The following is a 23,715-nucleotide window of genomic DNA, read 5'->3' as shown; positions in this document are numbered from 1 at the left end:
TGAGACTCGGAATTCTGCGGAATTGGGTAAGCCACCGGGTTTACCCCCTCATCCAAGATGCCGATACGTACCTGGACGCCTGCGACATCTTAAAGGCGCATTACCAGCAGCCTACGAATGAGGTGTATGCTAGGCATCTGCTCGCTACTCGCGCACAGCGACCTGGGGAATCGGTGGAGGAGTTCCTAAGCACCCTGAAAATGCTTGGCAAAGACTGCAAGTGCCGAGATGTAAAAGCCGCAGTGTACACTGACGAGCTTGTTCGCGATGCCTTTATCACAGGCCTCAGCTCCACTTACATCCGTCAAAGACTGCTGGAAAAAATGGGGTTGGACCTGAAACAGGCTGCGGACACCGCGCGATCCCTGGATGTGGCGCAGAGAAACTCGGACGCCTACTCTTCAGCCCGCGCCGTCCACGCCGCCACATGTGCACCGAGGGCGCCGCCATCTTGGAAGGCATCTTCCCCGCCCGGCAGCCCGACACCGGCGGGGCCCCGCTCTCCACCCAGAAGCCCTACGACAGCCGCGACGCGTCAGGGACCCAACTGCTACTTCTGCGGGCAGCCAAAACACACCAGAAACCTGTGCCCGGCGAAAGGCACCACCTGCTTTAAGTGCGGTAAGAAGGGGCACTTCGGGAAGGTGTGCAGAGGGAACCCCGCCGGAAAACCAACCGCCGGAAAACCCGCCACTGCCGCGTGTGCGCCGTGGGAGCGGCCATCTTGGACGCCATCTTGCCCGACCTCGTGGGGTCCGCCATCTTATGAGCAGACAGCGTGGACGCCATCTTGTATCGATCAGGGCCCTACAGTGGCATCGGTCACAGTGGACCATACCAGGCCGCACCCGCTATCCAAATCAATGGTGGACATCGAGGTAAACGGGTGCCGGGTTAAATGTTTAATTGACAGTGGAAGCACGGAGAGTTTTATCCACCCTGAACTGGCACAACAACTCTCCCTAAAGGTGGTCCCTGCTCAGGGTACCATCTCTATGGCTGATAAAACCCAGACATCGACCATTCTGGGTTACTGCACGGTACAATTGGGCGTTAACGGAACTGTATACGATAATTTTAAAGTATTAATCATGAAGAACCTATGTGCGAGCGTGATCTTGGGCCTGGATTTCCAGTGCAACCACCAAAGCATCACGCTCAAGTACGGTGGGTCCCAGCCGCCCCTCACAGTGTGCGGTCTGGCTACCCTGAAGGTAAAGCCGCCTTCGCTATTCGCGAACCTTACCCCTAACTGCCGGCCAATAGCGACCAAAAGCAGGAGGTACAGCTGGGAGGACAGGCGGTTTATCGCGACCGAGGTAGACAGGCTCCTGAAAGAGCGCAGTATTGAACGCAGCAACAGCCCGTGGCGCGCCCAAGTGGTAGTGGTAAGGGGTAGCGAGAAGAAACGGATGGTGACCGACTATAGTCAAACGATCAGCAGGTACACCCAACTAGACGCCTACTCGCTACCCTGCATATCAGAAATGGTGAACCAAATCGCCCAATACCGGGTGTTCTCCACCATCGACCTCAAGTCAGCGTACCACCAGCTCCCTATCAGACCAGAGGACCGCCCGTACACCGCCTTCGAGGCGAACGGACGCCTCTACCAATTCCTCAGAGTCCCCTTTGGGGTGACGAATGGGGTCTCGGTCTTTCAGAGGGAGATGGACCCCATGGTCGATGACCACCACTTGCAGGCAACCTTCCCCTACCTCGACAACGTCACCATCTGCGGCCACAATCAGCAGGATCACGACTCGAACCTCGAGAGGTTCCTGGAAACCGCACAAAAACTCAACCTCACCTACAACGAGGACAAGTGCGTTTTCAACACCACGCGCCTCTGCATACTAGGCAGCGTGGTGGAGAATGGGGAAATCGGACCAGACCCCGACCGATTGCGCCCCCTACGGGAGCTGCCCCTGCCCAACACTCCCAAAGCCCTGAAAAGGTGCCTGGGGTTATTTTCTTATTATTCCCAATGGGTCCCCAACTACTCCGACAAAGCCCGCCCCCTCTTGAAAGCATCCTCTTTTCCGCTCTCTGCTGAGGCCCACGCCGCCTTCAAAAGCATTAAGCAGGATATTGAGCGGGCCACGCTACAGGCAGTGGACGAGAACACTCCATTTCAAGTGGAAAGTGATGCGTCTGACTTCGCCTTGGCGGCCACCCTCAACCAGGCGGGGCGGCCCGTAGCTTTCTTCTCGAGGACCCTCCAAGGGCCCGAGATCAGACACTCCTCCGTGGAAAAGGAGGCCCAAGCCATCGTGGAGGCAGTGCGCCACTGGCGCCACTACCTAGCCGGCAAACGCTTCACCCTACTTACCGACCAGCGGTCGGTAGCGTTTATGTTCAATAATAAACAGAGGGGGAAGATTAAAAATGATAAGATTCTTAGGTGGCGGATCGAGCTCTCCACCTTCGAGTACGACATCATTTACCGGCCAGGGGCCCTTAACGAATCCCCTGACGCCCTCTCACGAGGGATGTGTGCCAGCGCCACTGGGGATCGGCTACAGACCCTCCACAACGACCTCTGCCACCCAGGGGTCACGCGGCTGTTCCACTTCATAAAGTCCCGTAACTTACCCTACTCGATTGAGGAAGTTCGGTCTCTGACCAGGAACTGCCGCACTTGCACTGAGTGCAAGCCTCGGTTCTACCGCCCAGATAGAGCCCACTTAATCAAAGCTACACGGCCCTTTGAGCGGCTCAGCTTAGATTTCAAGGGCCCCCCTCCCGTCCGTCGACCGCAATGTTTACTTCCTGAACATTGTGGACGAATACTCCCGGTTCCCATTCGCCTTCCCCTGCCCAGACATGACCAGCGCCACGGTCATTAAATGCCTCAACAGCCTGTTCTGCCTGTTCGGTATGCCGAGCTACATCCATACGGATAGGGGGGCGTCCTTCATGAGTGAAGAGCTACGCCAGTACATGCTGTCCAAGGGGATCGCCACGAGCCGTACCACCAGCTACAACCCCCGGGGTAACGGCCAAGTGGAGCGAGAGAACGGGACAGTATGGAAAGCAGTCACTCTAGCTCTAAGGACCAAGGGCCTCCCTATCTCCCGCTGGCAGGAAGTCCTCTCGGATGTGCTCCATTCGATACGATCGCTATTGTGTACGGCCACTAATGCCACGCCTCATGAACGAATGTTTGTCTTTCCCCGGAAATCCACCTCAGGCGTATCCATGCCATCATGGCTCTCCACCCCAGGTCCGGTACTCGTGCGAAGGCATGTGAGGGGCCACAAGACGGACCCTCTCGTGGAGCCAGTACACCTACTCCACGCCAACCCCCAATACGCATATGTCCGGCACGCCGACGGAAGGGAGGACACCGTGTCCATAAAAGACGTCGCCCCAGCCGGCATCGACAACAACCACGGCAATAGCACCAACAACGATCACAGCAACTCTTACCCACCCACTACTCTTTCATCACCCCCGGAAGAACATCGACCAATGGCACCCCCACCAACTACCCCTTCAACAACCCTGGCGGCACCCCCGGCAGAGACCCAGGAGGCTACCGGGGACACCCAGCCGACACCCGTGGCTCCACAACAGCCACGTCGGTCGCAGAGGACTATCAAACCCCCGAACAGACTAAATCTATAGAAGGGGTGAATGTGATGAAATATTCCATTCATCACTGCCTGTGACTGTGGTCGGTTTCAGTGGCATTTCCCTTCCCCCAGTCCTCATTGTATTGTTTATTGGAATGTGCTGGAATGTGCTGTGTGTAGGGCTCCGCCCATACCTGGCCCCTTTTGTAAGCTAGCTCAGTCTGGCCTCAGTCTCCAGAAGGAAGATACCTCTCTCTCTTACGTGTTACTTTCTAAGTTAATAAAAGCCTTGTTTTGTTTCGCTAACATCGAGTCTCGGAATTATTGAGGCACATCAGTCAAGATTACATTTTAAAAGCCTGTAGATTGGAGGAGGAAGGTAAGACTGAGAGAGCTAAGAAGTTCAGAGGTTTGAGGTTATGAGAAAGAGTAAACTAGCATAGCAGATACTTCAAAGAGTTTTTTCATCCTGTACGTGTAAAATACTTTATAGTGTGAACTTTACCTTCACATGATTTCTGATCATCACTGAGAACGTAGCCATCTTTACACTTACAACGGTTTTCTTCTTGATTTTTCTTGCAAATGCTCCCAGTATCCTTTTCTGCAGGAATATATAAGTGTGAAAACAGCAAAGTTGAAGATACTCTAATAACTGTAGTATAACCTCCTGCAGCCATTCCATCTCTCCTTTGAATAAAGCCCAGGAAATGGGAACTGAAATCTTAGGGCAGAATTTCCGAATGTGTGCCCCTTGAATGGAACCTTACCCTCTGGGACTGCATAACAAAAAATTGTGGGAATGATCCCTAAAATTTTCCAGCCATTAAAATTAATGAGTGGAAAATCGTGAGACTCGCGTGGGCAAGACTGCAGACCAGGAAAGAGCATTTAAAAATCCGGCCCTCTTGTCTCCTTGAAAGATGTTAATGTTACAAATCCAAGGGTTGTGGAATAGAGCATTATTTTTATTATATATACAAAAAGAAAATACTGCAGATGCTGGAAATCTGAAATAAAAACAGGAAACGCTGGAGAACTCAGCAGGTCAGGCAGCCTCTGTGAAGAGAGAAACAGAGTTAACGTTTCAGGTCGATGAACTTTCGTCAGAACTGAAAGACAGCTGCTATGTGGGGGAGAAGAAAAAAAGACAGACAAAGAGTGTGGATAAAAAAAATATATATATGATAGGGGCCGAGGTTATGATCTGAAATTGTTGAACTCTATGTTGAGTCCAGAAGACTGTAAAGTGCCTTTATTATAGTAGGCTAGAAATACATAATAGCCGGGGAATGGGCAGTATAATTAGAAAAGTTGGAGAATTAGCGCCAGGCCCTCATACTTTAGACTGCACGCAAAATTCCTGCTCACTGCTCAAAGAAATGATTGGAGCGCTAATTCAAGTCTTTAAGACCAAGCTCATTGGTGTTACACTCAAAGGTGACCTGGAGGGCGCTGAACAGCTGGATGCTCCGCTGAGCCTGGTGGAGCTGACTGGCACCCTCGGCCAGCTCACAGAACTCACAGAAACCCCACAGTGCAGATAGAGGCCATTTCGGCCCATCGAGCCGGCACCGACACATATCCCACCCGATCCCCGTAACCCCTACACCAACACATATCCCACCCTATCCCCGTAACCCCACGTATTTAATCCCCCTAACACTAAGGGTCAATTTATCATAGCCAATCAACCTAACCTGCACATCTTTGGACTGTGGGAGGAAACCGGAGCACCCGGAGAAAACCCACGCAAACACGGGGAGAATGTGCAAACTCCACACAGACAGTCGCCCGAGGCCGGATTCGAACCCGGGTCCCTGGCGCTGTGAGACAACAGTGCTAACCACTATGCCACCGTGCTGCCCTAACAGTTTTTCCTCATGTCGCCTCTGGTTCTTTTGCCAATCACCTTAAATCTGTGTCCTCTGATTATCAACTCTTCCATCAACAGAATCACAGAATCCTCACAGTGCAGACAGAGGCCATTTCGGCCCATCGAGCCCGCACCGACACATATCCCACCCCATCCCCGTAACCCCATGTATTTAATCCCCTAACACTAAGGGTCAATTTATCACAGCCAAATCAACCCAAATCAACCTAACCTGCACATCTTTGGACTGTGGGAGGAAACCGGAGCACCCGGAGGAAACCCACGCAGACACAGGGAGAATGTGCAAGCTCTCAAGAGGCAGGTCCCCGGGGCTGGACGGGCTGACCGAGAAGTTCCACAGGGCGTTCTGGGATGTCCTGGGGGGCGACTACACATGGGTCCTGGGGGAAAGTCCTGCTGCCCAAGAGGGGCGATCTCCACCTACTTAAGAACTGGCGCCTGGTCTCCGTCAGCACAGATTACAAGATCCTTGCCAGGGCTATGTCTGCTCACCTTGGCACCGTGCTGGCCCACATGATTTACCCCGACCAGTCCTACACGGTCCCGGGCCGGACCATCCACGATAACATCCAACTGGTCCAGGACCTGGTCCACCATTCCCAGAGGGCTGGTCTGTCGGTCGCCTTCCTTTCCTTAGATCAGGAAAAGGCGTTCGACAGGGTGGATCACGAATACCTCTTCAGGACTCTGCATGCATTTGGGTTCAAGGCGGATTTAGTTGCCTGGATTTGACTTCTGTATGCCGCCGTGGAGTGTCTAATTAAGATTAACGGGTCTTTGACAGCGCCCCTTCACTTCGGGAGAGGTCAGTTATATGCCATCTGCATAGAGCCTTTCCTGCGCCTCTTGCAGAAGAGGTTGATGGGACTGGTTCTGCAAGGGCTGGGCGTGGAGGTTGTCCTCTCGGCTTATGCTGATGACGTGCACCTCATGGTTACGGATCCCGTTGAATTGCTGAGGATGCGCAAGTGCCAGCAGATTTACTCGGACACATCCTCCACCAAGATCAACTGGGAGAAACGTTCCGGACTCCTGGTGGGTCAGTGGTGGGTGGACTCCCTGCCGGAGGAGCTCAGGCCTTTTGCCTGGAGCACCGCGTACCTCCTCTATTTGGGAGTCTACCTCAGCCCTGTCGAGGACGCTTGGCCAGCGAACTGGCAAGAGCTGGAGGCCAAAGTCACCGCTCGCCAAGGATGATGGACAGGACTGCTCTGAGTGCTGTCCTACAGGGGTTTAGCGCTGGTCATAAATCAGCTGGTGGCTGCTATGTTGTGGTACCGGTTGGTCACTTTGATCCCTCCCCCTGCATTTGTCATCAAGATGCAGAAGAAGCTCATCGACCTCTTCTGGGACAAAAGGAAGCGTTGGGTCTCTGCCGCGGTTCTGAGTCTCACGCTTAGGGAGGGCGGTCAGGCGCTGGTGTGCCTACACACCCGGGCGGCGACTTTCCATCTTCGGACCCTGCAGAGATACCTGTACTTCGAGGATCCTCCCAGATGGTGTGCGCTGATGTCGTATTTCTTCCGTCAGCTGCACAGCCTCAATTATGACACGCAGCTCCTGTTTGTAAAACTGGGGGTTACCCATGCCTGCTTGTGGGAGCTTCCTGTCTTCTACCAGGAACTGCTATGGGTCTGGAACAAGGTTGCCTGCAGACGGAGTTCTCCCCTGTCAGGAGTGGCGGCTGTCCTTCGAGAGCCGCTGCTCAGGAATCCGCACCTCCACGAGCGCGGGTTCATGTGGCTGGCGGAGGGCAGTGCTGTATTGGGCAAGGTGACAAGAGTCAGGGGCTTACTTCATGACAGAGGAGCGGATTGGATGGCTCTGGAGGAGCTGGTGCAGTGCCTTTCCTGGGCAAGCGTCCAGCTCGCGGCCAAAGCCATCGACGTGCTGAAAGTGGAACTGGGCCCTGACTCCACTAGGTGTATCGAGGAGGTTTAAGCACATGGGGCGATCCCGCTCCTCCCGAGTGGTCAAGGCAGCGGAACCATTGCCTCAGCAGGCCGATGGTCTGCTCGATGATGTTCCTGGCTGCAGCATGGCTCTCATCAGATGAGTGCTGGGCAGGAGTGTTGGGGTTGCAGAGGGGAGTCATGAGCCAGGTGAAGAGCGGATAGCCCTTGTCTCCGACCAGCCAGCCACGAGCTTGATATGGTGGCTGGAAGAGTACTGGCACACCAGTCTGGCGCAGGATGAAGGCATCATGGCTGCTGCCAGGATAGCAGACATTGACATTGAAGATTTGCTGTCTGTGGTCGCACACCAATTGCACATTAAGTGAATGGTAGCTTTTGCGATTACAGAAGATCTCAGGATTGTTATGAGGTGCCCGCAAAGCCACGTAGGTGCAGTCAATAGCGCCCTGCACCATGGGGAATTCCACTATCCTGGCAAAGCCACATGCATGCTCGTCCTGCCCTATGTGATGGGGAAGGAAATGTAATCTCTTTTCCTACTGTAGAGAGCCTCTATGACCTCCCGGATGCAGTGATGGACGGCGAACTGTGAGATGTTAGCTATGTCTCCTGTTGCAGACTGGAAGGCTCCACTGGTGAAGAAATTGAGGGCTACTGCCACTGAGAGAGCCATGGTTGCTGTGATCTGAGGCTGGAAGTCTGACTGCAGGATATGGCAGAGTTCTGTGATGACCTCCTTGGTGAAGCGGAGCCTTCAAATACACTGCTCCTCACTTAATTGGAGGTAAGAGAAGTGCTCTCAGAATACCCTCAGAGGGTAAGGCTTCCTGTTGAGAGCCCTGATGACCCTCCTCCCCACTCTGGGCACATGTTCCAGTCTTTCTCACTGCCTCCGCTCCCTCCGCCGTAGATCCTGGAGGGCAAGGTTGACTGCCAGTACAGCCCCCATCAATGTAAGTGCAGCAGTTTGATTTTTTTAAGAATAAATGTAGCTACGTTTTAGTTGTCACAACACTCCCGATAATAAATAACCTTGAAATTACAGAATGAGACTGTTGCACTATGTGAAACTGTCAAGATAGCACTGAAACTCCACTAGCCTACAGCTGCGACTCATTACTGATGATTCCTTTAAATAACATCCCTGGAGCCAGCTTCCTGTTGCTGTGCTGTTTCCTCCAGGTAGGTGGCGAAAATCAATTTCGCAGATTGGGCGGCCAGTGAGTGTTGTACACTCACTGATGTCATGATCTACCTGGCGTTGAGGCTTCCAGCGATAACTGTTAGCAGCGGTGCTGAGGGGGGATTTTGCCTTGCCCTGGCGATAATGCTCTAGTGCCCCCTTAGCACCATCTGCTGGCACTAACGGGAGGCGCTAAGGTACCAAATTTGTCCACCAATAACCTTTCACCTAAATCTACTTACAGATGCACTATGGAATCTCTTTGGAATCTCACAAATTTGCCACTTTCAGACAATACTGCAGACATTCTTAAATTCATGCGATGTACTAGATCGGTCAGATAGTCTGCCTGATTCCCCAATCGGTGCACCCAGTGAGTAGTAGTGCTCTCAAGAAACATTGGTTGGGAACAGCTTGATTTTTCTGTCAATTAATTTAAAAGGATGGAAAGCTAAGCACTGTGTTCCAGTAATTTCCATTTGCAAACAGGTTCAAGAGACCTGGTTAGATGCAATGACTCAATCTCTATGTAACTGGCACCAGATGTCTACTGAGAGGTGGCCAACAGCCCTAAATAGGGACCTCTCTGTAGTGTATGTACCTTAAGAGGGAACTACTTTTACAGCTCCTGTATACTGTAGTACCGGCAGTGACCACACCTGTATATAAGCCTTGAGCATGCCCCTGCACCCCCAGTCTTGAGACTACCCTACTCCAGTAAATACCTGTTGATTGTTAAGTTACAGCATCCGTGTGGTTATTGAAAAACATCATACTCTCCGAATCACGGATCTAACAGTGGCGATGAGTGTCGATTCGAATCTACCTGCAACTCTGCATTTCCCTTCGAGGATTCGCTCCGGGAGGGCGGTGGAAGAAAGTCGAGGCCAGAAGCACGGGCGTCGACCACGAGCAACCGCCCAGTCGTCCGACAGAGAGTGAACATCGCAGGGGAGGCTGTGGAGAGCCGGGCTTGGTTCCCCAGCCACGACAATCAGCAACAGACTGACGACAGGTACAGCGCAGACCCTTCCTGGACAGCGGCGGCTGGAGCCGACCGACGGCGGAGAAAAAGCCGAGCAGCGTCAATGGGGTAAGATAGAGGGTGAAGCGCACAGGGCGCAGCCGGGGGTTGAAAACCGAGCGGCGTCGAGGAAAAACAAAACAGAGAGAGAGAGGGTAAAGCAACAGCCGGGTTCAGGACCGAGCGGCGGAAACGGGAAAGGCGCACAGAAAAAAAAATGCGCAGAGCACAGCCAGGGCTCAAGGGCTGAACAGTGTCTGCGGGGAGAAGAAGGGAGAGCACGGGAGACGCCATTGAGCCGCGGAGAAGAAGGAAGAGTGCGGGAGGTGCCATTTTTAGAAGCCGCAGCGGAGAAGAAGGGCGAGCATGGGAAGGAAGGAAAGCGCGGGAGACGCCATTTTGTGCCAGCGGAGAAGAAGGGAAAGCACGGGAGACGCCATTTTTGACAGTTAAATCACACCCAGGGATGCCGAAGAGTGGCAGTATCTCTACGTTCGACAATGAAGTCGAAGATTGGGCGACATATGTGGAACGTATTGAGGTGTACTGCAGGGTGAATGAAGTGCCAGATGCTAGGAAAGCACTGGTATTGTTAAATTCCATGGGTGCAAAAACTTATGGGTGACTGCAAAACCTAATAACCCCAGAGAAGCTCGTGAACAAGAATTTCGAAAGCATAGTAGAAATCCTACAGGACCACTTAAACCCCACACCGCTGCTGATAGCAGAACGATTTAAGTTCCATAAAAGGAACCAACACAAAAACGAAAGCAATGCTGAGTACTTAACAGAACTGCGCAAGCTATCGAAACACTGCCAGTTTGAAGTGGGACTAGCAGATACGTTAAGGGACAAGTTTGTGTGTGGGCTGCAAAGTGAAGGAACCCAGAAACGGCTTCTATCAGAAAAGGATCTTATGCTGGACAAGGCTTTCAGTATGGCAGTATCACACGAAGCAGCCACAAGGGGCGCTGCAGAGATACAACGGAGACCGCAAGAATATGGCACCAATGAAATGTCCTATGGAACAGGGAAGTGTTATCGTTGCGGCAGAACAACACATGACCAGAAGGATTGTTGGTTCAAGGACCAAGTGTGCAGACAGTGTGGAAAAGCAGGACACATAGCAAGAGTCTGCAGGTCTGGGAAGAAAACCAACAGCAAGAAATCTCCACAGGAGAAGTACAAAAAGGTACACCAGGTGATGGACAGTGGTTCAGACGAACAGAAAAGTGACACAGACTCCGGAAGCAAGGAGCTGGGTTGTCTGAAACTACATAAGGTAACCAAAATGGAGGATCACCAGACTATCTGGGTTACACTCAAGATAGACGGAGTCCAAGTGAAAATGGAATTGGACACAGGATCAGCCCTAACAGTCATAAACCAAAGGGACTACAAGCGGCTATTTTCACATATACCCTTGAAAGCTACAGAGATTGTCTTGAAGACGTACACGGGGCAAAAAGTCTACCCCAAAGGAAAAGTAAGGGTGAAAGTGATATACAAAGGCCAGGAAGTACCATAATGGACATATATGTATTGCCAGATGGAGGACCACCACTGCTAGGACGTGAATGGATCTGGAAGATACAATTAGGCTGGCATTCCATACAGGCACTGAAGGTTGAGGCCAAAAAGGATGATGACGTCACACCTGGACGACTGTCAAAAATCCTAACTGACGCAAAAGAAGTGTTCCAGGAGGGACTCGGAACACGAAAAGGCATAACAGCAATGATTAAAATAGAGGAAAATGCAAGCCCAAAGTTTCTTAAGGCCAGACCAGTGCCTTATGCGATCAGACCAGCTGTTGAAGCAGAGCTGGAAGGGTTGTAACATTCAGGAGTACTGTCCAAAGTAGACTGGAGCGAGTGGGCTACACCCATCGTTCCTGTAATGAAGAGGTCGTTGAGTAATACGCCTGGGGAACCAAAGAAGGTCCGCATCTGTGGGGATTTTAAGGTGACAGTGAACCCAGTCCTTCACACGGTACAATATCCGCTTCCACGAATTGAGGATATTTTCGCCTTGCTATCTGGAGGTAAACGCTTCACCAAAATTGATCTAGCCCAGGCGTACTTGCAAATGGAGGTAGAAGAAGCCTCAAAACAATACCTTACGATCAACACTCATAATGGTCTCTATCAATACAACCGGCTGGTGTTCGGGGTAGCATCGGCTCCGGCTATTTGGCAAAGGGCGATGGATCAAGTCCTGCAAGGGATTCCAGGGACCCAGTATTATTTGGACGACATCCTGGTCATGGGCGAAAATGACAGTGATCACCTCGCCAACTTGGAGAAGGTGCTCACCAGATTAAAGGAATATGGGCTACGAGCTAATCGCCACAAGTGCGAGTTTTTCCAGAAGCAGATCTCGTATTGTGGCCACGTCATCGATGAAGAGGGGTTACATAAGTCCCCTGAAAAGATTGAGGCAGTAGTCAAGGCTCCAGCACCGGAAAATGTGTCACAACTGAGGTCGTTCCTCGGGCTGGTAAACTACTTCCATAAGTTCTTACCAAATTTGTCCACGGTATTACACCCTACTGCAAACAGGGGTACCATGGAAGTGGAATGGCGAACGTAGACGAGCTTTCCAGAAGTGAAAAGAATTGATCACATCAAAAGGGGTGTTGGCCCATTTCAACCCAGCACTACCAATTCGTTTGGCAAGTGATGCATCACCCTATGGTATTGGAGCGGTGCTGTCGCACAAATTCCCAGACGGGTTGGAGAGGCCAGTAGCCTTTGCGTCTCGGTCACTAACCTTAGCCGAGCGCAACTACGCCCAGATTGACAGGGAGGCCCTCAGCCTAGTATGGGGAGTAAAAAAATGCAACCATTATCTGCATGGGCAGAAGTTCACCTTGCTGACTGACAACCAACCACTTGTCTACATCTTTAATCCTAAGAAGGGCGTTCCAGTGATGACTGCACAATGGTTACAAAGATGGTCCCTGTTTCTAGGGGCGAATCAATATGAAATAGAATATAAAGGCACGAAACAGCATGGAAACGCTGATGGGCTATCGCGCCTGCCACTGCCAACTGTGGAGGAAGCACCAGCAGTGGACCCTATCGAGATATTTTATTTGTCAATAATTGAACGATTGCCAGTAACGAACGCGGATATAGAGAAGGATTGTGGATGCATTGGTAATAATTTTCCAAAACTCCCTGGACTCAGCAAAGGTCCCAGCAGACTGGAAAACTGCTAATGTAACACCCTTATTTAAAAAGGGCAGTAGACAGAAGGCTGGAAACTATAGACCGGTTAGCCTAACATCTGTGGTAGGTAAAATTTTGGAGTCCATTATTAAGGAGACCATAACAGGTCATTTGGATAATCATAATTTAATAGGACAAAGTCAGCATGGTTTTATGAAGGGGAAGTCATGTTTGACAAATTTGCTGGAGTTCTTTGAGGAAGTAACATATAGGGTGGATAAAGGGGAACCAGTGGACGTAGTGTATTTAGACTTCCAAAAGGCATTTGACAAGGTGCCACACAAAAGATTATTGCTTAAGATAAAAAAATCACGGGATTGGGGGTAATATTCTGGCATGGATAGAGGATTGGCTATCTAACAGAAGGCAGAGAGTTGGGATAAATGGTTCATTCTCAGACTGGCAATCAGTAACTAGTGGTGTTCCGCAGTGGTCGGTGCTGGGTCCCCAAATCTTTACAATCTATATTAACGATTTGGAGGAGGGGACCGAGTGTAACATATCAAAGTTTGCAGATGATACTAAGATGGGAGGGAAAGTAGTGAGTGAGGAGGACATAAAAAACCTGCAAGGGGACATAGACAGGCTAAGTAAGTGGGCAGAGATTTGGCAGATGGAATACAATACTGGAAAGTGTGAGGTTATGCACTTTGGCAGGAAAAATCGTAGAGCAAGTTATTATCTTAATGGCAAGAAACTGGAAAGTACTGAAGTACAAAGGGATTTGGGGGTCCTGGTGCACGAAACTCAAAAGGTTAGTATGCAGGTGCAGCAAGTGATTAAGAAGGCCAATGGAATGTTGGCTTTCATTGCTAGGGGGATAGAATATAAAAATAGGGAGGTATTGCTTCAGTTGTACATGGTATTGGTGAGACCGCACCTGGAATACTGCATACAGTTTTGGTGTCCATACTTAAGAAAAGACATACTTGCTCTCGAGTCAGTACAAAGAAGGTTCACTCGGTTAATCCCGGGGATAAGGGGATGGACATATGAGGAGAGGTTGAGTAGATTGGGACTCTACTCATTGGAGTTCAGAAGAATGAGAGACGATCTTATTGAAACATATAAGATTGTGAAGGGGTTGGATCGGGTGGATGCGGGGAGGATGTTCCCGATGATGGGTGAAACTAGAACTAGGGGGCATAGTCTTAGAATAAGGGGCTGCTCTTTCAAAACTGAGATGAGGAGGAACTACTTCACTCAGAGGGTGGTAGGTCCATGGAATATGCTGCCCCAAAAAGCTGTAGAAGCTACATCATAACATAAATTTAAAACAGAAATAGACAGTTTCCTAGAAGTAAAGGGAATTAAGGGTTATGGGGAGCGGGCAGGAATTTGGACATGAGTCTAGGTTCGGATCGGACATGGCCCTGTGGGTAGCGGAGCGGGCCCAGGGGCCGTGTAGCCTGATCCTGCTCCTATTTTGTGTGTCTAATTCTGTTAGATTCAGGAGATGGTTCTGTGATAGTAGATTGGCGGTTAGGATCAGATCAGCCATGATCTTATTGAATGGTGGAGCAGACTCAAGGGGCCGATTAGCCTACTCCTGCTCCTATTTCTTATGTTCTTATGTTCTTATGTAGACCCGCAATGATCCGACGCTGTCTCGGGTATATGATTTGACGGTGAGGGGATGGCCAACACATGGCGACTCACTGTTGCCAGCATTCTCATCCAGAAGAGAACAGCTGTCAGTATGCCAGGGGACAGTGATGTGTGGATCCAGAGTGGTGATTCCACCGAAGTTAAGGGAGAGAGTGCTAAATGAGCTTCATGAAGGTCATCTGGGGAGAGTGAAAATGAAAAGCCTTGCTAGGGCTTATGTGTGGTGGCCGGGAATCGATCAACAAATCGAAGACCTAACCAAGAGCTGCTCAGGATGCCAGAAGGTCCAAAATGCACCACCACATGCCACTCTACACCCATGGGAGTGGCCCTCCTCTCCATGGCAACGGGTGCATATTGATTGCGCTGGTCCATTCATGGACTCAATGTTCTTAATAGCAGTGGATGCTCATTTGAAATGGCCTGAGGTGGTAAAAATGTCCTCAACCACTACAGAGAAAACGATTGCAGTCCTACGGCCCATATTTGCCAGGAACAGCTTGCCAGAGCAGACTTGCTCTGATAATGGACCACAGTTTGTGTCCGAAGAGTTTCAAAAATTTATGAGAAGGAATGGGGTAAGGCATTACACATCCGCCCCGTATCATCCAGCCACAAATGGATTGGCTGAGAGGTTCGTACAAACCTTTAAGAAGGCGATAAAGGCCATGTGCGACGATGAAATTCCAGTACAGCATAAGGTGGACAATTTCTTATTAGCCTACCGAAACGCGACACATGCAGTTACCAACCAGACCCCGGCCATGATGTTCTTTAACTGAAGGTTGAGATCTCGTCTGGACTTGCTCAGACCAAATGTGCGAAGAAATGTTGAGGATAGACAATTCCAGCACATCAATGAGAAGCCGACAAGGAGCTTTAACGTAGGACAACCAGTCTTGGCCCGTGACTACCGAACAGAGAAATGGCAACCCGGAACGATATGCACAAGGCAGGGGCCATTAATGTACACAGTGGATGTCGGGGAGAACATTGTGAGACGCCACGTCGATCAGATCTTAGCGTCACAGGAACGAGTCAACCCCATGTCTCGCGTACCTGGGGATGAACCCGACATACCGGTAGCATCTACCTCCGAACCAATAGCAGTGGAAACCGATGAACTAACCGACGAAAAGGGGCCAGAATCGCCTCCGCACCCAGAACAAGAATCTCAGGAAAGGCGCTATCCCGAAAGGATCAGGAAGCCGCCCCAAAGACTGAATCTATAAATGGACTATTGTTGTTTAATATACATGTTAAAGTGTTAATTGTTATTTGAATATTATGGGTACTGCTAATCTAAAAGGGGAGGAATTGTAGTGTATGTACCTTAAGAGGGAACTACTTTTACAGCTCCTGTATACTGTAGTACCGGCAGTGACCACACCTGTATATAAGCCTTGAGCATGCTTCTGTACCCCCAGTCTTGAGACTACCCTACTCCAGTAAATACCTGTTGATTGTTAAGTTACAGCATCCGTGTGGTTATTGAAAACATCATACTCTCCGAATCACGGATCTAACACTCTCCTTTTGTGTAATTCCTGCAGCAGGACCTCTAAGGGGGGAAAATTCAGTATCGCCCCGTTTGGGGCGCCATTATCGGCCGTGCGCAAAGTTTAGCGCCTGGCGCTAATTATCGCCTCCGACAGCAAACTTGGCTTTTATCGCCCCTGGAGGTGATTGGAGTGCTAAATCAGGCGCTTCACACCTGTCTTAAGGCGCAAAGGCCGAGGAGTGAGGCACTACCTCAGAGCGCTGGCGAAGCAAGGAAGGGCAAATCAAAATGAACCTGCAAAGTGCTGCTCAGTACTCAAAACTCCTTCACACAGCGTTGAATCTCTCCAGAAGTCTCTCTCTCTCTCTCACAGAATGCGTGGTGCAAAAATGTCACCGGCAAAAAAAGGCAGGAAGCGGTCGCCTTTAAATAGTGCTCTCCCATTCCCTTTCCGACAGCAAAACGCTCCCCTCAACCTGTCGTTGCAAGCGGCAGGCGGTAAGGCAGGGGGCGCCACTCAATATCCGGTCCGGGGCACTAACGGGGCATTGCGCACTCGACTGACGTCACGATCTGCCGGCGCAGGAGATCGTGGCAGTAGTGTTTAGCGCCGCCGCAAAATGTCTAGTTAATTTTGCGAGCGGCGCAAACATCGCCGTGCCCGGCCTCTAGTTGCTTTGCGCCCCAATTGGCGCCCTCTTAAGGTGCTAATGGGAGGCGCAAACAACTGAATTTTTCCCCCTAAGTCTTTAACGTAAAAAAGAGTAGTGTTGTCCACGTCTCTTCTGTGCCATTGTGAACAATTAATCTACATTTTGTCACCATCATAATGTTTCTTTTTCTGATGACTTGCAGCCCTTTAAGAGCTGCTCCCATTGTCAGTTTTTGCAATCCGAAATCTAGTGTGTTGTAGACCAAACTCTCATTGATTTGACTGTAGCCCAGCCAAATGAGAGGGTTGGTCTTACATCAGAAAGTAATATAGCATGCCCTGGTATGGACATAAATATTCCTGCACTTTGGGCTTGAACAAACCTCACTCACGTGCCTCTATGTTAGTTAGGGTCCCAGAGGTCCATGTATACAATGTCCCAGCCATATGCCTTCGCTCAAGGCTCACTCAAGCTGTCATTCTTGCAATAAATTTGAACAAAATTATCTGATTCTGTGGTTCTCCAGTGTTTATTCGCTGGACCCAAGAAAGTTCCTAACCTCTCATTTCTGTCCAGTTGAGAATATTGGTAGTGGTAAGTCTGCAACAAGTGCTTCTCTCTCCTCCTTCATTCCTGTTTTCACACTGCTGCTTCAGTTCTGTTTTGCTCTCTTTCTCTTCTTTCACTGTTCTCTGCTCTCCTTTTCTACTTCTCACTCTCCTACTTCACTTTTGTTTTTTTCCCCCTCTCCCATGCCTCATTTCTGTTCCTTACTCTCCTTTACTTATGTTTCTCATCCTACATTGCTTTTCTGTCATTCTCCTCTTCCTTCGCTACTCTCTACTTCTATCTCTCTTTTTCGTTCTTGCTATCCTCTGTTACTTCTTGTGTGTGTTTCTCTCATTCCCCATTCTCCACTTCTAATTCTTATTCTCTCCTTCACTTTCATCTCTCTTCAACCCTTTCACTTTTGTCCTGCTCTCTCGTGTCCCTTATTTTATTCTCTCTCCCTCGCATTTATCTTTCTCTCTCCTCTCATTTTCATCATTCTCTCTCTCTTTCTTTCTCTTTTTCACTTCATCCATCTCTTACTGACCGCTCTCTCATCCCTCTTCCTCCCTCACTTTTATCTTTCTCTTTCACCAGGGTGGGACTTTAATTAGAGCCAGGGAGCAGGGCTTTGATTCGTATTGTAGGCAGGGCCTTAATAGGGCATGGGGCAGAATTTCAACTCAAGATGGGGGAAGGACCCTGATTAGAGCTGGGGGATGGACCCTGATCAGAGCGGGGGGTGGACCCTGATCAGAACTGTGTAGGATTCGCAAAAATCCAGGAAAATACAGTCTACATTGTAAAACCCCTGAAATGGCCACATTTTATGAACACAAGATGGAGTTGGCAGATCACATGACTCATTTCAGAAGGACATACCACTGCAGTATCTTAAAGAAACCTGAGTCACCACCGATTAGAAGATTCCAGAACTGACTGCAATTGATATGATAAAATGGTTACAGTAGTAACGAAGTCAAAACAAAAGTATTTACACCTCAAGGTGTGTTAATTGCTAGCAAAACGCAAACCCATCTCTGAAATCGCAGAGCACAGACAAAACCTATTATCTGTACCAAACTCAGAGGGACACAGGACAGATCCCATTAGTTTCATTTACAAGACATTAAAATAAAGTACCCGCTTTTGTCAAAGCAGCCTGCCCATTACTTTAACAAAAGAAAACCCCTGATTTGGCGCCAAGATAAGGGCAAGAAAACAGTATAACTGTTGGGGGAAAAGAGAAAACACAGTTTCATACAGGAGCACCAAGGTCAAGGACAGTTTTAAAAACCCTGGTGAGGTTCGAGGAGCACGGAGGGCCTACAAGTTCGAGCAGGAGAGCAGGTTCAGGAGCCGGTCCCATAAGGAAGATTGGAGATCCCGGACGATACAGGAGCACCAAGGTCAAGGACAGTTTTAAAACCCTGGTGAGGTTCAAGGAGCATGGAGGGCCTACAAGTTCGAGCAGGAGAGCAGGTTCAGGAGCCGGTCCCATAAGGAAGATTGGAAATCCCGGACGATACAGGAGCACCAAGGTCAAGGACAGTTTTAAAACCCTGGTGAGGTTTGAGGAGCACGGAGGGCCTACAAGTTCGAGCAGGAGAGCAGGTTCAGGAGCCGGTCCCATAAGGAAGATTGGAGATCCCGGACGATACAGGAGCACCAAGGTCAAGGACAGTTTTAAAAACCCTGGTGAGCATAGAGGCCCAACTCCACCTAGCTGATCTAGTTGAGATATACTGTAGAGACGGGAGGGTTTTTAATATTAAGGGCTTTGTAATTCGGGAGTGTTATTCATCCTTCGTTGTGCCGTGCGCTTTCTCCACCCCCGTTTTATTATATCGCTGATCTAGAATTGATGTATTATGATAGTCAAAGTAACTCTTGTGTGTTAAATTTTAGTTCCCATTGAGAGGCGTGTTCATGATTTTTGTCTGCATTGTTTCTTCATTCTCTATGTTTTATTCTCCTTAAAAATAAAGATACCTTTGATTTAAAACTTACCTTGTCTCACCTGATCCATTTGTCTTCCGAGTCACAAGTTGAGCCAACACATCAAGGTGGTCTGGCAATAAGCCCAGTGTCTAGAACCGGTGAGGGGGGAGCGCTTCGGAACCGCTCACGAGCAGTGTGAAATCAAAAACCGATCTCGCACACCACAAGCTCGTTAAAACGACCCCTTACAGAATGGCGACCCAGATGGGACACTGGCTACAGAACCCTTGTGTGGTGGACAAAGACTTGGGTGAGACAGATGTTATGGAGGACAGGTTATCCTCTTACGTGTGTGGCAAAGTAAATGTAGCAAAAAAATGGGTATATGACCTGTTAGGAGCCGAGCCTCCCCTAAAGGCAGCCGCCCAGTGGACGGCTAGTAAAGAGCACCACAAGGGCATTGAAAAAGCGGTGTGGCTTATGTGCTATAAAAAGCAGGTTCTGGTACTGGACCACGCGGTGGCCAGTAAGGAAACCAAAATTAAGCATTTGTCCCGGGAGCTGCAGGAAAAGGTTGCAGCGGAAGGGAAGGTGCTAGTGGCTTTGGAGGCCATAAGCCAAGAGAGGGCAGCGATGGTCCGGGACCATCGGGGGAAGGTAGAAAGGCTGGAGGGCAAGATAGCTGAGCTGGAGGGGAGCGCTAGGTTCAGGGTAGAACACGTAGAGTATCAGGCAAGAGAATCCAGGGAGAAAGAGAGGAGATTAAAAACAGAGATTAGCCGCCTTACAGGGGAACTGAAGGCACAGGAGGAAAAGGTAGGCGAAGTAAAAGCAGCCTATAAGCTGGCCTGCACTCAAGGGTTTGAGGAGGCAGACCACGGCCCCTGTAGGCAGGAAATAGAAAGCCTGAATCTGGCATTGGCCAGGGCAAAGGGGATGATATGCCTCATTAGCCCCAAGGTCGGCCAGGCTGAGTTCAACGGTAACCCAAGCAGGGAAGTCCCGCAGGCAGCCCCCAGAACTAAACGGGTTAGGGAACCCGAGATTTCACAGCCACCACCCCTAGCCCCTAGTTTTCCAGAGGTCTGGGATCAGGAGGGGGTGGAGGATGAAGAATCCAAGGTAGACCAGGGTAGCCCGAGAGAGAATCAGGGACCGGGACCGGTGTACCCCGTGACACAACGGAGGTACGGACCACCCGGTGATGACGGGGAACCTGGGGACCTCCAGAACCAATTCCTGGTGCCACACGGTGCGCAACAATTGCGCTCCATGGTGAGCTACATCCCCAAGCTCACCATGAAGGGGGACCCTTCTCTTCACTTTAGGGAGATAGAGCAGGCGGCCTGTGTTAACGACTGCGACGAGGCAGAGAAGGCCAAGATGATGTTGTTCTCCCTGGGTAGCGATCTCCTCCAGACGCTACCCGATGGGTGTAAGAGGGGTCAGGAAAATTATGGCAGGCTGAAGGACGAGATCCTGGAGGCCATGGGGATGAACGAGGGGAGTCCGTTCACCTGGGTGGAGAAAACAGTCCAGCTCCCCGGGGAATTCCCGCAGGCGTTCGCGGACAGGCTGTGGCCAGTCTACCAGGGTGCGTGCCCGGGAATGCCGGCGCAAGCGAACCTGGACGGGGACCAGTTAGTCCACTGGCTCAGGTGCCTGATGAATAACTCCCTGCCCCGCGTTCGAACGCAGGCAATGGCCTGGTTCGACCCCCGAAACCCTCTGACCACGGAGGCGACGGTGATCCGCCAACTCACCGTCACCTTTAGAAACGGGAGGGATAGTGAGACACCCCAGCAAAACGGGAAGGTTTGTGAGGTCAGGCCTGGTGACCAGCCCCGTAAAGAGTGGCGCCAGGAAGGGAGCCGTCCCAACCAAAGCCGACAAATGTGCTACGGCTGCGGGAAGGAGGGGCATTGGGGCAGGGACTGTAAGAATCCCTGGAAGGACACAAGGGAAAAGGTCCCCACAGCCCCAGCCCAAGCCCCGGCCGCACCCCCAACCTCTGACCCAGAGAGAGAGACGGAGCCAACTGTCCCTCCAGAGCTGCTGGACGTGCTGCTGGCTTCAGTGAGGTCATTGGTCCTCACTAAGGGAAAGATAGCAGCCACCACCGGTCCAGCGGTTCCCCCAACCCCTTCCCAAAGTGGCCCACAATGACTGGAGCCTGCGCAGCCCATCTATCTATGTGCGCTCCAGTACGACGGATGGAAGAGACCACTCGTGCAGATGGAGGTAGAGAAGGAAACGGGGACTTATCTGTTGGATACGGGAGCTTCATGCACCGTGATCCATATGGAGAATCCCACCACCTCACCTCTGTCTAACGGGGTTCCATACGTCCTATCGGGGTTCACAGGGGCGGAGCAGACGGGTGCATTCTCCAGGCCACTCTCGATCCGCCTGGGCACACTCCAGACAAAATGGACATGTGTCCTGGCGAGATGGGATGCGGAGGGAGGGAAGGGGATCCTAGGGGCCGACTTCATCGTGGGCCATGGGATCCTCGTGGACCTCAGGAACCATTGCCTTTGGGGGGCCAACACCGGAAAGGAAAGTGGAGTGGTAGTAATCCCGGGAAAAGATGGGAAGGGAACCCTGTGTACCATGAAGCCAAAAGGGAGTTACGACCTCGGTGAAATGATGGAGGGTATCCCAGAAGTATTTAGAGCTGAGGTGCAGGCTCAGTTAGGTGCGTTCGCCACGCACAAACACGACTGTGGGAGGGTTACTGGCTTTGCGGTTAGGGTAGATGGGGATCCCATGGCCCGGCCCCAAAAGCAGTACAACTTCCCAAAGGAAGCAGAGGCTGATATGGAGGTGGCCATATCAGCGCTGGTACAGCAGGGGGTGCTGAGGCCTATAGCCACCCATGTGAACTCTCCGCTTTGGCCGGTTAAGAAACCGGACAATTCCTGGAGAGCCACGGTGGACTATCGGGTGTTGAACAGCAACATCCCCGCATGTGCCCCCACAGTGGCAGCAGTGGCCGACCTCATTGGGAGTATCCCCGCATCCGCGACCACGTTCACGGTGCTGGATATTTCCAATGGGTTCTGGTCGTTCCCTGTGCGGAGGGAGGACCAGTATAAATTTGCCTTTACTTTCAGAGGGCAACAGTATACCTGGAATTGCTTGCCACAAGGCTTCCACAATAGTCCCAGCATTTTCCACCAATGCATGGCGGACAGCCTGAAGGAGTTCAGTCAGCCCCTTCAGTTAGTACAGTACGTGGACGACCTGCTCCTGTTTACCGACACGGTCGGGGAGCACGGCCCACTGCTGGCTGAACTGTTGGAACTACTGACCAGAAGGGGGTTCAAAGTCAACCCAAAGAAAGCGCAGATCGGTCAAAAGGAAGTCAAGTTCCTGGGGCTGACCATCCGCGCCGGGGAAAGGGCCATCGATAGGGCTAGGAGGGAGGCGGTACAGGAGTTACCGGTCCCCGTCACCATAAAGGGTGTGAGGTCGTTTCTAGGGCTAACCGGGTACTGCCAAGACTTCATGGAGGACTATGCAGCCATGGCAGCCCCACTACTCCGACTCCTGCACAAGGGAGTGGAGTGGTCATGGGATGAAGGATGCCAGGCCGCGTTCGAGCTCCTAAAAAGGAAGCTGCAGACCGCACCGGCCCTGGGAGCGATAGATGGGGGAAGGGAGTTCTTCCTGGAGGTGGCGGCCAGCGGGGACAGTCTGAGTGCTGTGTTGCTCCAGGAGCGACATGGCAAGCTGAGACCCGTGGTATACTCCTCCAGGGTGCTCACCGACGTGGAGAGGAGCTACTCGGTCTGTGAGCGGCACCTCTTGGCCACACACTGGGCTGTGAAATGATCCGCCATCTTCACAGGCACCTCCCCCATCACCCTCCTCACACACCACACGCCCACCAAGATGCTTTTGGATGGGAGGATTAAGGATGGGACAGTAAGCAGTGCCCGCATTGCGCACTGGACCCTACTCCTCTCACAAATGGATCTGCGGGTACGAGGCCTGTGCGAGCCCAGATTAGCTGCCAACCTGGCTTACCCTGGGACAGCCCATCAATGTTCCGTTGAAGGGGTATGGGAGGTCGACGTTGGTCTCCAGGCTGGGATACATCCCACCGGCCGTGAGATTTACGTGGATGGTTCCAGCACAGTATCTGCTGGAAGGCGGCTCACGGGGTTCGGAGTGTATGACCCAACGGCTGACATTGCATTGGCGATTAAACTCCCCAGTACCATGAGCGCCCAGCAGACAGAACTGTCTGCTGTGGCATATGTGGTTACCCATCCCGAAGTTTTCCCTACCCCGTACACGATTTGCTCAGACAGCATGTTTACATGCAATTCGTGTACCAAATACCTGGCCATCTGGTCCCGTCGCAGATTCACTTCCGCGGATGGGAGACCCTTGGTGGTAAAGCCCCTGCTGGAGAAGATCCTGGCAGCCGTGGGGGAGAAGGGTGAGGTCTTCATCCACAAGGTGAAGGCTCACTCCTCCACAGAACCTCGCAGTCAGGGGAACCAGCGAGCTGACGCACTGGCGAGAGAGGGTGCCCAGACCGGCATTTTCTGGGACCCCTATGGGTCCGGACCAGTGGCAGCTGTAAAAGGCAGGGATGGGATCCAGAAGAGTGTAGGGGTA

General features: G+C 51.2%; 1 protein-coding gene across 1 annotated transcript in view; it reads right to left on the bottom strand.

The window, feature by feature from the left end:
• The window catches only part of egf (epidermal growth factor), a 210,417-nt gene that overhangs the window by 116,762 nt on the left and 69,940 nt on the right, over window positions 1–23,715 (bottom strand). The window contains exon 7 of the mRNA XM_085962213.1: window positions 4,084–4,182. Coding sequence (XP_085818339.1) covers window positions 4,084–4,182 — 99 coding nt within the window. The remainder of the gene's footprint in view (window positions 1–4,083; window positions 4,183–23,715) is intronic.

Source organism: Somniosus microcephalus, chromosome 2 (assembly GCF_052327205.1).
Source record: "Somniosus microcephalus isolate GS21.2 chromosome 2, FLI_Smic_1.0, whole genome shotgun sequence".
Classification (NCBI taxonomy): domain Eukaryota; kingdom Metazoa; phylum Chordata; class Chondrichthyes; order Squaliformes; family Somniosidae; genus Somniosus; species Somniosus microcephalus.
The sequence above is the reverse complement of the archived record's forward strand: the minus strand, read 5'-3'. Positions and strand labels throughout refer to the sequence as shown.